The sequence below is a fragment of the Meriones unguiculatus genome, chromosome 7 (genome assembly GCF_030254825.1).
Source record: "Meriones unguiculatus strain TT.TT164.6M chromosome 7, Bangor_MerUng_6.1, whole genome shotgun sequence".
Lineage (NCBI taxonomy): Eukaryota > Metazoa > Chordata > Mammalia > Rodentia > Muridae > Meriones > Meriones unguiculatus.
Window position 1 is genome coordinate 109069342 of NC_083355.1, and position 11381 is coordinate 109080722.

The 11381-nt window shown below is 51.6% G+C and overlaps 1 protein-coding gene across 3 annotated transcripts; it reads right to left on the minus strand.

Annotated features, from left to right (window-relative positions):
- Positions 1-728: 728 nt before the first annotated feature.
- LOC110542650 (alpha-1-antitrypsin-like) lies at positions 729-10669 on the minus strand. Of its 3 annotated transcripts, XM_021629198.2 has the most exons (6): positions 8836-8904; positions 7196-7279; positions 4821-5437; positions 3113-3383; positions 1814-1961; positions 729-1022 (listed from the first exon to the last, which is right to left on the minus strand). In XM_021629198.2, exons 3-6 carry the CDS (start codon positions 5431-5433, stop codon positions 834-836), a joined length of 1221 nt encoding a protein of 406 aa, XP_021484873.1. In that variant the 5' UTR covers positions 5434-5437; positions 7196-7279; positions 8836-8904; the 3' UTR covers positions 729-833. The 3 variants fall into 3 exon arrangements, with proteins under 3 accessions (XP_021484873.1, XP_021484872.1, XP_060244098.1); XM_021629197.2 differs by lacking the exon at positions 7196-7279 and having other exon boundaries at positions 8836-8991; XM_060388115.1 differs by lacking the exons at positions 7196-7279; positions 8836-8904 and adding an exon at positions 10651-10669 and having other exon boundaries at positions 729-1961.
- Between the last annotated feature and the right edge of the window lie 712 nt (positions 10670-11381).

Consider the following 11381-nt stretch of genomic DNA (forward strand, 5'->3'; position numbering starts at 1 on the left):
CCCTGACCACATGAAAGCAGTTAGCCATAGCTGGGAAAGGACGCTCTCTTCTGTGGGGTTGCCTGCAAGTTGTACAGGGAAGTCTAGGGATGCAGCTATCATGAATTGTCACCCATGCTGGGGGAAGGAGGGGCTTTTCAGTGAAGTGAGTCATCCACACCCTGTAAGTAACCACCAGTAGACTCATTGGGTCCCCAAGCTAGACTTGAGTGCAGTGATGTCATTGGTACCCTGAATGCAGTGAGTAGATGCTTTTATCTCTTGAGGAAAAGTCATACAACAGTCTTCACCAACCATCTCCTCTAGCCACTCTCAGGCAATCCCAGGCAAGATGGAGGGGCCAGTCATGGTGACGTAACATGCTGGGATGAGAAGGGATGTGATCCTGCTTTGATGAAACCTAGAGATGCTGAAGCTGGCTCTTAAAATGGCAGCTCTGGGGGTCTGTGAGGGTCCCATTGGCAGTGGGAGAGAGCCCACATTGGCAGAGGACAGAGTGAGAGGCTAGAGAACACAGGCACTTGGTGGACTTTGGTGGGTCTTTGAGCATGAGACCCTACAGGTTTCCGGATATGATAGATGTTTTTGAGAGCAGAAGGTTCCAGGACCAGAGTCTGAGGTCTCAGCCATAGCTCTCTGCCTACAATCTGTTTGCATGGATGGAGGGGACATCAAGACACACAACTCACTTGGAGCCTAAAGAGATATAAAAACCACAGAGTCGAGGATTTGCAGTATCACTCAGGTATGGGCTGGGCCAGCCTGTGTTTAATGCCACTTGGGGGAAGGGGAGCCAGTCTGGAAGGAGGAAGGATGGCTTCGGAAAATGGTGATTATTGTGTGGGATTCACCACTTTTCCCACAAAGAGTGGGCTCTGAGTGTGTTTATCACATATTATGACAACAAATGGGTTCTTAAAGCACACGTCAGGGGGTATAGACATGGGGACAGCTTCTAAAACAGTGGTTCCTGCAGCTTCCGTCCCTCTCTCATCGAGGGTCAGCACAGCCTTGTGCACAGCCTGTGGAGAGAGAAGCATAAAGCAGTTGGAGGTGGTGTGATGGCCACTGCTGGCTGGGGACTCATCCAGGGAGGACTTCACTAGGGAACAGGTCTCCCTCCATGTCTCCCTGCTCCTCCACCCTTTCCATGGTGATCACCTAAGGGCCCTCACTGTCTCTCAGTTTTTGCCTGCCTTGGTCCATCCTTTCCATTATCCCTTCCTGATTCCATCTCTCATGGTCTTGGATGCAGCACATAGCTAAACAAGGAGGGGAACATCATGTCCTCTGCACAAGTGTCCCCTTCCCAGTATGTAGCCGTGAGCATGTTGTGATGAGGGTTCCGAAGATGACCTTCAATGTCCAGACTCTTAAGAACACCCTGCCCATTCTGGACTGCCTTTAGTTTCTCTGAACCATTGGCCTGGTTGGCTGAGCTCATAATTCAAAACTGGCAGTTCACGAGTAGCTCTGAAAATAAGGGATGGTAGATTCCAGGACACTCTCTGGGGTCCCCAGAGGCCTAAATCTCTATGTAGATATATATAAACTGAGTCCAACAATGATGAGACTAAAGGATTGGGGTAGCATTTCAGGGAAGGCCTCATAATTCCATCTGCATAAGAAGACACTCCCAGCTGACATCTGACCACATCAAGCGAATCCCGACAGTCCTCAGAAAGGGCTCAGCCTGGACCCTGTCTGCAACCCTTTCCTCTTCCCCAGCCTTGTACTGGAGCTACCTTGACACCTTGTGGTGCCCTACAGACACCTAGGACATCAGAACAACACCATGGTTAGGTAACTTCACCTTGCTGAGCTTCAGGGGAACATCAGTTGTGATTCCAGAGAGGTCGGCCCCATTGCTGAAGACCTGGGTGATGCCCAGTGGACTCAGGACTTTCTTCAAGTTATAGGTCCCAGAGATGGACAGTTTGGGGAGGTGCACGTTTGCTGACCTGGTGGGCAAGAAAGAGTTAAAGTAAAAGGAGTTCCACCGGACTTCTCTGTGTGGCTGAGACCCACCGAGCTGTGGAACAGTTGCTGGCTGGTTCTCACACTGAACCTGCTGCTACCCGCAGCAGTACCTCAAAGTGTCCCCATGTGCTTTCATTTTCCGTGGTCCCCATCTAACAGAAGGGAACGTGAAATCAGTGGGCATTCAAAGTTCAAGCTCCTGGAAGCCCCTAAAGTGCCACCTCCTCTGAGAAGCCCTCCAGGCAGATTCAGGGAATTCACATGAAACCGTGTCTCACTGTGTCCTACTGCTTTTAGCCAATCCCTTCTCTTGAGGCACGGAATCCCCTTGGATCTGAGTCTCAGGATAGCTAGGGTCAATGCAGCAGGATGACATTTCCCTAACCCTCCCATGGTGAAGGCTAAGCTCTCAGTTTCTACAGGACAAGAAAAGGCTTGACAGGATCTTACTGAATCTGCCACCCATCCTGTTCTCAACCTTGTCTAGTTTTCCACACTTGGGCCTAAGCAGAGGTCTGCCGGAAGCAGCGTCTGCTCACACCTAACCTCAGGCCTGCTGGAAATTCATGTGGCTCATGGCTCTTCATCCAACAGACAGCAGAGCCTGGCCTCAGAGTGCACAGGCCCTCTGACCTGTGGAACTCTCTCTAAGACTGCTGGGTCCTGGAGACCTGTAAGCTCCACTGAGGAGTGACATGGGAACAGGGCTTTCTGCAAACTTACCCGGAAAACTCTATTGCTGTTCTTCCTTGTTCAAGGTGTTTCACGAAGCAATCCTGCAATTCCCTATAAACTTCCCACCTGATCTCTACCCTCAGCTGTGGCCAGGGTTTGAGACTAGCCTTGTTCTCAGTTCAGCCACAACAGGTGCTATTACACTGCTGTTCCAGCCCCAGGCTCTGGGTTAGAATAGGCTGTATCCTCTGGGGATGGAAGTCCCTCCAAAGCATGGTCTGGGCTTTCCCTTCCCTCCTCTGTGCTGTCCCTCCTCAGACTCTGCCTGGCACTATCTGTAGGGTTATTTTAGTCCAAGATTATGCGCCTAACTGTGGCCCTGGGACAGCGGCCACCCCCTGCAAGAGCTTTCTGTCTTTTGGGACACTCAGGGGACAGTGTCTGTCTGTGGACTCACCTTGTGTGCCTGTTTTGCAGGAACTTGTAAATGTGTTCCTTGGTGAGCGTTTGCTCCAGGTGCTGCATCTTGCCCTCATCAGGCAGGATGAAGATGGCGGTGGCGTTGCCCAGGTAATCCATCAGTAGCACCCAGCTGGACAGAGTGTCGCAGTAATGCACATCAAACATACCCATGCGGTTCATCATGGGCACCTTCACGGTGGTGGACTTGTCCACGTGGAAGTCAGCTTCCTCAGTCAGCTCCGGATCGAATGGCTTCTCCCACTTGCCTGCGGGGTGGGGGGGCATGAGAGGAGATCTTAGCCAGTGAGGTGGTGACCCAGGCCCTTAGTTTTTCATGTGCACAGGGGACGAACTATAAGCCTTCCAGGCTGCCCAGGGACTTTGGTGAGGATAACTCAGCTCTAGAGGAGGACTCAGAATTTCCAGATAACAGACGTTGACAGCTACTGTCCCTATTGTGGCCAGGAGAACATTTTACACAATTGTTATATACTCATTGAAAGGTAACTTGGGTTATAAATGGAAATCTTGACAGCAATTCTTTTTGCTAGCTTCTCATCAGAGGCAGCATGATCACTGGTCACTGGGAGTTCAGTTATCGCTAAGGACAAACATTTTGAGCACCTCAAATCCTTTTCTATATCCACGGGTTTAATGCGGAAGTCCACTTGCTATATAAGACCACCTCCATCAAGATCATTGGAGCGAGCAGGGGTCTCAGGGCACCACCAACAAGGGCATCAGCATGGGTAAGAGTCTCACAGACACAAATCAGCAAGGACATCGGAGTTGGCATGGGTCTCAGGGATCCATCATCAAAGCTGTCAGAATGGCCTGGGGTCTCAGGGGCCCAACATCAAGACCATCAGCGTGAGAAGGGCATCAGGAAACCTACCCCCACCTTCCTATTGGATAAGAAGAGGTGAAGGGATTCAGAAGGGGGTGATACCTGATACCTGTCCTTGTCACAGAAGTTATGGGACTTGAGCTGTGCTGGCTTGACATTCTGTTCCATAGGACTTAGCTTGGGTAGGCCAAGGGAGTCATGGAGGGCAGAACAACTCCTGGCCTTAACTCTCAGACTCTCCCCACGTGATTTCTCTGGGGGTACAAATGCACTAACCACTTCCAGGCTGGGGGTCATGCCTGGGGTCAAGGTTAGTTGGTCAGGTGCTTATATCCCAACAGTCCTGTGCATTGTGTAACCTCACTAATTCTTTCATCACCTCACAGCAGACGGCTAGCTTTGTCCCTGGTGACATGGACAGTCACACCTCAAGCAGGTCAAATATCAAATCTCAAGCAGCAGTGGCAAGGTTTAAGCCCATGTTTCCAGAGTTCACACTGGCATGCAACAGAATTGCTGCTCGAATACATCTCATGGAACAGTGCTCTCTTCATACCGTCACCACAAATGCAGTTGGAACGATTGCCCGTTCTAAGACTCTCCTGGGTAGGGGAAGTGAGCAACAGGATTATAAAGGCTCTGATAAGTCCGTCAAAGAAGCCAATGGATTCGATTGCTGAAGCCAATTCCCAAACTTAACTGGTTATTTAAAAGATGTCAGAATTCACCCACTGGAGAGTAAAGAATGTGATGAGACCCAGTGTCACAGCCCAGGGTGAGAGCTCAGAAACTGGTCCTTGAGAATGTGTATGGGGGTCTCCATGAGAACCAGCTCAAGCCCGTTATGCAATCTTACCTCTAAAGAAAATGTAATTCACCAGGGCGAGAACTGTGTCTATTTCCAGGTCTTTCACCAAGTCAACTATCTTTCCATGGGTTGCCTTCTCCACGAAACTATTAATCGTTTTCTTGGCTTCTTCTGAGTCTGCAAAGTTGACGAAGAAGGCTTCTGAGTGGTAATGGTTCTTGACCTCTTCCAGAAACTTCTCCACTAGATTCAGACTGTTGTTGACAAACAGACTGCTGCCTGTGGTCAGCTGCAGCTCATTGTCTGGCCTGTTGAGGGTTTTGAGGAGATGCTGGAAGCCCTTGTGGATGTCAGCTTCAGATGTTTCTGTGAGGTTGAAGTGCAGGCCCTGTAGAAGCTGGGCTTTAGTGTCATCCTTGCTCCCCAGGGAGAGCATAGCGAGGACTGTGGCAATGCTCAAGGGAGACAAGAAGATGTTGGTAGTATTGGACTGATGGGAGAGCACCCGGTAGAGACCGAAGGCAAAGTCTGCCAGGTTTGAAGCCATGATGTGATCCTGGTGGGAGCTGTCTGTCTTCTCTGCATCCTCAGCCAGGAAGCTGGGGACCAGGCAACACAGGCCTGCCAGAAGCAGGAGCCCCCATGAGATGGAGGATGTCATTTTCCTGCAAGACATAGAAAGAGACACAAGCTCTCATCAGCTACCACTTGGTACAAATGTAAAGTAACCAGCGTCTATTGACAGGTGCCGCGCTCAGCCTAGATTGCGCACTGTTCTGAATTGCTGTCACCGAAGGAAAAAAAAAGGGTTTTAAAAAATGGAGACAGCTCTGGGGATAAAGCACTTGTTAGGCAAGTGTGAGAATAGGAGTTCAGGTGTCCAGGATGCACATAAGATGTGGGCGTAGCAGCCAACTGCAGCGCCAGCACTCGGGGGCTGAGAGGGCATCCTTGAGGAAAGGCAGTGGGCTTTGCTAGCCAGAATCTCTGAGCAACTCCTCACTCAATGAGAGACACTAACCACCTCTATAAATGAAGTGGTTGCGGAGAAACCCCCAAATCAACGTGAGTCCTCTCTATGCGCATGCCCATGTATGTTTCCACATACATGTGAGCACATGCGCCTATGCTCACCTGTCACTCACATGCATGTATGAAAGAAAACAAAGAAAGCAAGATCAGATAGTATGCTCTGCATCTGCTGGTCCAGTGCTGTCCTGAGCCCTCACATGTATGAACTGCCAGGGTCCTGCAGGGAAGCCATTACTGCAGCCCTTAACATTAATGCATAATGTTAAATTACGCATTCAAAGTTAACAAATAGAAGATAACACAGCAGATGGAAGTTGTCCCGAAGGGCTGGTCTGCTTACCGACTGATATTCTCAACAGTTCAAGTTCCACCTGAAATGACCTTGCTGCCCAAGTCCCAGCCCCATTTTACAAGGAAGAAACCAAGGCACAGGCGAGAAGCGGATTTGTCAGTAATTACAAGGGGAACAGTATGACCTGGACTATCAATTGAAGCTGCAAAAATCCACGGGGGGCCTTCACAGGGTGGGGACAAAACACACCAGGTGACCTCAGGCCAGAGGCTGACAAATCAAATCCTGACATGACCACCACTATTTGCTAGGTAACCAAGAGCATTTGGGAAGCACAGCTCAGACTGTGCAGCCGCAGCTATATGAAGTAGGTCTGGGGTCTGGGGGAAGCTAAGAAGAAAATATGCCCTGTGCACAGACGCTATACTATGTATGTGTTTGCGCATTTTTTGTGCAGGTGCATGTACATGTGTGTGGAGAGGCCAGAGGGCCTCCTCAGGTGTGAATCCTCAGGCCACATCCAACTTTCCTGATCAAACAGTGTCTCATTGGCTTGGAGGTTGACAGTTCAGCTAGGATAGCCGGCCAGCGAGCCAGAGATCTGCCTGTGTCTGTCTCCCTAGTGCTGGGATTGCAAAAGTTTCCCTCCACACTTGGCTTGTTTCTTGGCTTCTAGGGAGTAAACTTGGGTCCACATACTTGTGTGGCAAGCATCGTACTGTCGGAGCTATGTCCTCATCCCAGACATTGGACTTAGTTCCAGGGATCTCTGTTTGGGGGATGGGGATGAGGTGGCATGCTCTCCTATTTGGGAGCTGCTGAGCTGTAAGGAGGCAAGGCTAGTGTTGGGAAGGAGAAAGGCCCCGCTGGCTCAGGTGAGCATGCTCTCTTTCATCTCCACGTCCCATCACTTCTCTGGTTTCTTCCTTTGACGATGAAGGGTCTGAGGCCTGGAGAGAACCCACCACTGACTGACACAGCAAAGAGCTTAGGTTTCAGACTCAGGAATGCCAGGATGGGGTCAGATAGTTGAGAAGTAACTTCAGTGAGGAGACGTTTGTTTTGGTTGTGGTTTGAGGGGCTGTGGTGAAAAGGCGACCTGGTGGAGGAAGCCAGGGCTCAGCTCTCTTCTTTCTTCCTTCCCAGTGACTGCTGACCCACACCTCGGGGGGCACGGGGAGACCTGGTGGAGGAAGCCAGAGCTCAGCTCTCTTCTTTCTTTCCCTTCTGTTTGGAATTCTGACCCATGGGATGGAGTGCCCACACTGGAGACAGGTTTACCATCTCAGTCAATCCTGTTAGGGAAAGGTCTTTGGTGTTCCACTACTGCCTTAGGCACTTCTTAATCCACTCGAGGTGACAACGGATATAAACTATCACAGGCCCTGACTGTGGTCTCAAGCATCTTATCAGGTGCATTTTACATTCGAAACTATTTCTTCAAACCTCGGTGTCCCGAACCCTGTTTTCTCCCTATGACCCCTGGGTCCCTGAGCCACGTAGGACAACTGGAGAGGAGAAAGAGGCTTAAGATCTTGTGGTGTGGGGACAGAAGCCAAAAAGATGGCCACCCCACACGGTGACATTCTGACTACCACAGAGGCTGGTGGGAGTGGCCTTTGGGAGGCAGGAGAGAGGTGATGCCTCTCCTTGCTTCATTCTACACCATTCCAGCTAAGAGAAAAAAGTGAACAATCTGCTCCGAGTCACCCAAGCAGGTGGAGAGAATCAGCTGTGGGAGCCCAGCTCTCCCACATACTGCCAGTGGCCTTGGGCAAATGATCTCATCTCCTTAAGCCTCAGTTCCTGTTTGCAGAGAGGAGAGGAGTCATCTGAAGAACGGGGTGTGGCAGGGACGGAGTGAAGCTCAAACGGCACAGACACACGCTGGAGTCTCCCAAGCCCCAACACCTGCAGTAGGGAGCTTGTCCTGAGATCTGGTTAGCTGCCAGTCCCATGACCAGAAAAGGGATCCTGCTGGACAGTGCCAGCCCTGAGTCAGATGCACAGCCTGTTGCTTCCATGTGCACTACCTTTTAGCACCTGTGCACTGTGCAAATAGGAGCAAAGTCCGGTATAGCCTATGGCTATGCTCACTAGATGCGTTTTTTACCTATGTCATCTAACCGTCCCTCCATGCTTAGCATTAGTTACTGAAGTCCAAACAGGCTAATCCACACCCTACACCCCACAGAACCGGCCGGGAAAAGTGCTACTGTTTATTCCATATCGTTTAGTTCTAGGATCGAACCCTTCTCTTTGTACAAAATTGAAGCCGGAAGACTTGTAGGACATATCCCGGTATAGGCATCTTGGGCACAGCTGGAGAGGTCAGCCTGAGAGCACCAGCTCCTACTGTCCTTCTAGCCTTACCTTGCTTATCTGCTGAAGGGGAATGGTCCACACCCCACAGGGCAGGAGAGGAGCAGCTGGAAAGGCCACACAGGAGAGGCCAGAAAAGGGCAGGCACTGCGTGCATGAAAATGGCTACGGCTGCACCTTGGGCCCTCCACGTCTTTGTCTCCTGTCACCTGAAGGTGACTAACTATCTACTGGGCAGCTTGGTTCAAGAAGGGACCTTAGGGACTGCTGTTTCCATGGCAACAGGAGGCCCAGGTGCCACAGGTGTGATTAACCTTATCTATCCTGTAATGCCCTGGATCCAGGTCTGCTGCCTGCTTGGGAGAGGCAGGGACCCAGGGGCCCTTCCAAGATCTCCCCAGGGAAAAGTATACTCACAGCTCGTTGTCTCAGGGCTGGATGGAGACTGAGGCTGGGGAGACAGAGCCCTGTGCTAGTCCGTATTTAAACAGTGGGTACCTAGGGGCTGTGGGGGAGTCTGTTAGTGAATATTAACCAAGGTCATCACAGTTATCAGAGGAGCAAACAGAGAGGAACTAAGTCCATCCACTGGGCACTGAGCTACCACCCACACTGTCCAGGACAGAGCTCAGCCCTCTGGGCTCCTGAGGCAAAGCAGTCGGAGCATCCCTCATGAGCACAGCATCTCATGGGTGCCTGGTGTCCCAAGTCACATGGCCTCCGAGAAGGCATCACATGGCTGGCCCCGCACCCCCCTGGGGATGCTTGGGTTGCCTCCAAAGTAAAATCAATATTTCCTGAGCCATCTCCCTCTAAGTGCCTAGAGCTGAAGAGTCACTGCCTCCCAAAGGGGCCCACTTGATGGATGGAGAAACAGGCTCTGAGCACAGAGTGTGCCTTCCAAGTTTGTATATACAATTCGTATTTCCTCTACAGGAAAATAGAATGCTAGTGACACACTCATGACAGTGCTGGTGCAGAGGGGCCTGGGACAGGCTGGGGGGCAGAGAATAGGAAGGAAGAGCTGTGCTGCCCTAGACAGATTGCTTTACCTCTCTGAAGCACAGACTTCTCCAGGATGGCAGACTGCATAGCCAGCATGGTTGCCAGAGGCACACAAAGCCTGGGTAAAGAGTGCACGGAGCAAGGGCTTCATCTCCTCAGCCTAAGTTCCTTCTGGCCTCCCATCCCCGCCTTCCCCGCCTCTGAGCAGTGCCTGTTTCCCATTGATTCCAAGAAGCTAGTGTGGGGACTTTCCTTAGGGATGGGGCAACTATGAAGAACTGGTCTCTTGAAGGTTCTGTCTGTGGTTTGGAGGGGTCCAGGGTTGGGCTCTCCACTCTGATCCTTTTCAATATCTCGATCACATTCCATCTACCCTGTGAAGGGTGTTAGTGGTGAGTTTGACCCTCCCCACCCCCACCTACTCTCCTGGCTCTGGGCCCCACACACCAGATGTTAGGTGGATAAATGATGGTCATACTTCCATCTTCTGCCACTCACCAGTTGCCCTGTGCTTGACCTTAGGATTCGGCCTAATGGGTGTTCCACAGGTTTCTACAGTGCCTGAGGTCAGATCTCAGTGCAGCAGATGGATCTTTTCACCTCCTATGCCTCAGTTTTCCCATCCCTATGATGGAGACTGTAACGCCACAAAGCTGCTACAAGAACTATACACAGCAGTTCAAGGGAAGTTGGGAGCCTAGTGCTCAAGGTATCCGGCCGGCTCTTGGGATGATGTCCCTGTCAGTGGGTCTCCTGGGTGCCAGTGGGTAGGGGTGGAGGTATAGGGTGGGGCAGAGTGAGTTGCATTCTGAGGGCTTCCCTCCAGGCATTGTCTCATTCAGTGCCCTCTGTAGATCTGGGGAGCCGGTAGATGTATACCTTCTTCACAGGAAACAACTCAGCTCTCCTTCCCACACCCTCTGTTCCCTTTCCCCAGCACCTGTCTTCCTTCTAGTCCCTCATGTTGGAGGATATCTCTCCTACATTTACCCAGAGTTGTTCTTGGGGTTCAACTCTATCTACTCCCCCAAAGCGTGTCTTTCCCTCTCTGGGCCTGTCGCTCCATCCTTACAATGGCCACTCATGTGACCCAGCTGCTCCTCCCATCTGTTGCTCTAAGACTGCGGCAGGTGTATGTCTTTGTTGTCCCCTCCATGCCCTACCCCAACACTACCCCCTTTAGGTGGGCAGTGGCCTGCAGGCAGGTGGGAGTTCCCAGCACCGTACCTGAGAATCCTGGCCAGGCTCCCTGCAGCCATGCCTCCTGCCCCTCTGGTGGCTGCTGGTTCCCCCTCTTCCTCAGGATCAGATTCTTGGCTCCCAAGGCTGTGTCAGGAAGCTAGTGCGCTTAGCGCTTCCAGACTCTGTCTGCCAGGGATGAGAGTAGCTTTGTGTGGCAGCGCTAGTACTGGGAGGGGCAGGATCTGGGGCAGGAAGGGGCCTCGCCCTGTGCCAGGAGACATCAGACTAGCCCTTCCTGGCCCAGGCAGTGCTGGGTGCCACTTACTGTGCTGGCTGTGTCCCCACAGTATGACCCAGCATGGGCTCATCCACATTGGCTTGGAAAAGTACTGGTCCCCTCTCTGAAAGGAACAGTGGCCCTGGCTTAAGGGCCTCAGTGTCCTGGCCTACAGCCCAGCCCCAGCATCTTTCCAGACTACCTGGGACTACAGCAGCAAGAGGACTGTGCCACTCTTCCATACCCAGCTGAGCCCTTGAGGCTGGGGCAGGGGTGTGTTCGTGCCTGTGTGTGTTCATATCCTAAGTATGTCAGGAGCGACAGTGGGTGGCCAGGCCATATGAAAAAGAAATGGAGGAGGCTAAAAATGGGAGTCTCTGAGGCAAGTGGGGTCTTCAGGTGGAGAACCTACCAGTTTTGTTCAGAAACCTAATACCCAGTCCTGCTTCCCCTCTGGATCAGTATGGGAACAAGGGAAGAATGCTGGGGAGGGAACCAG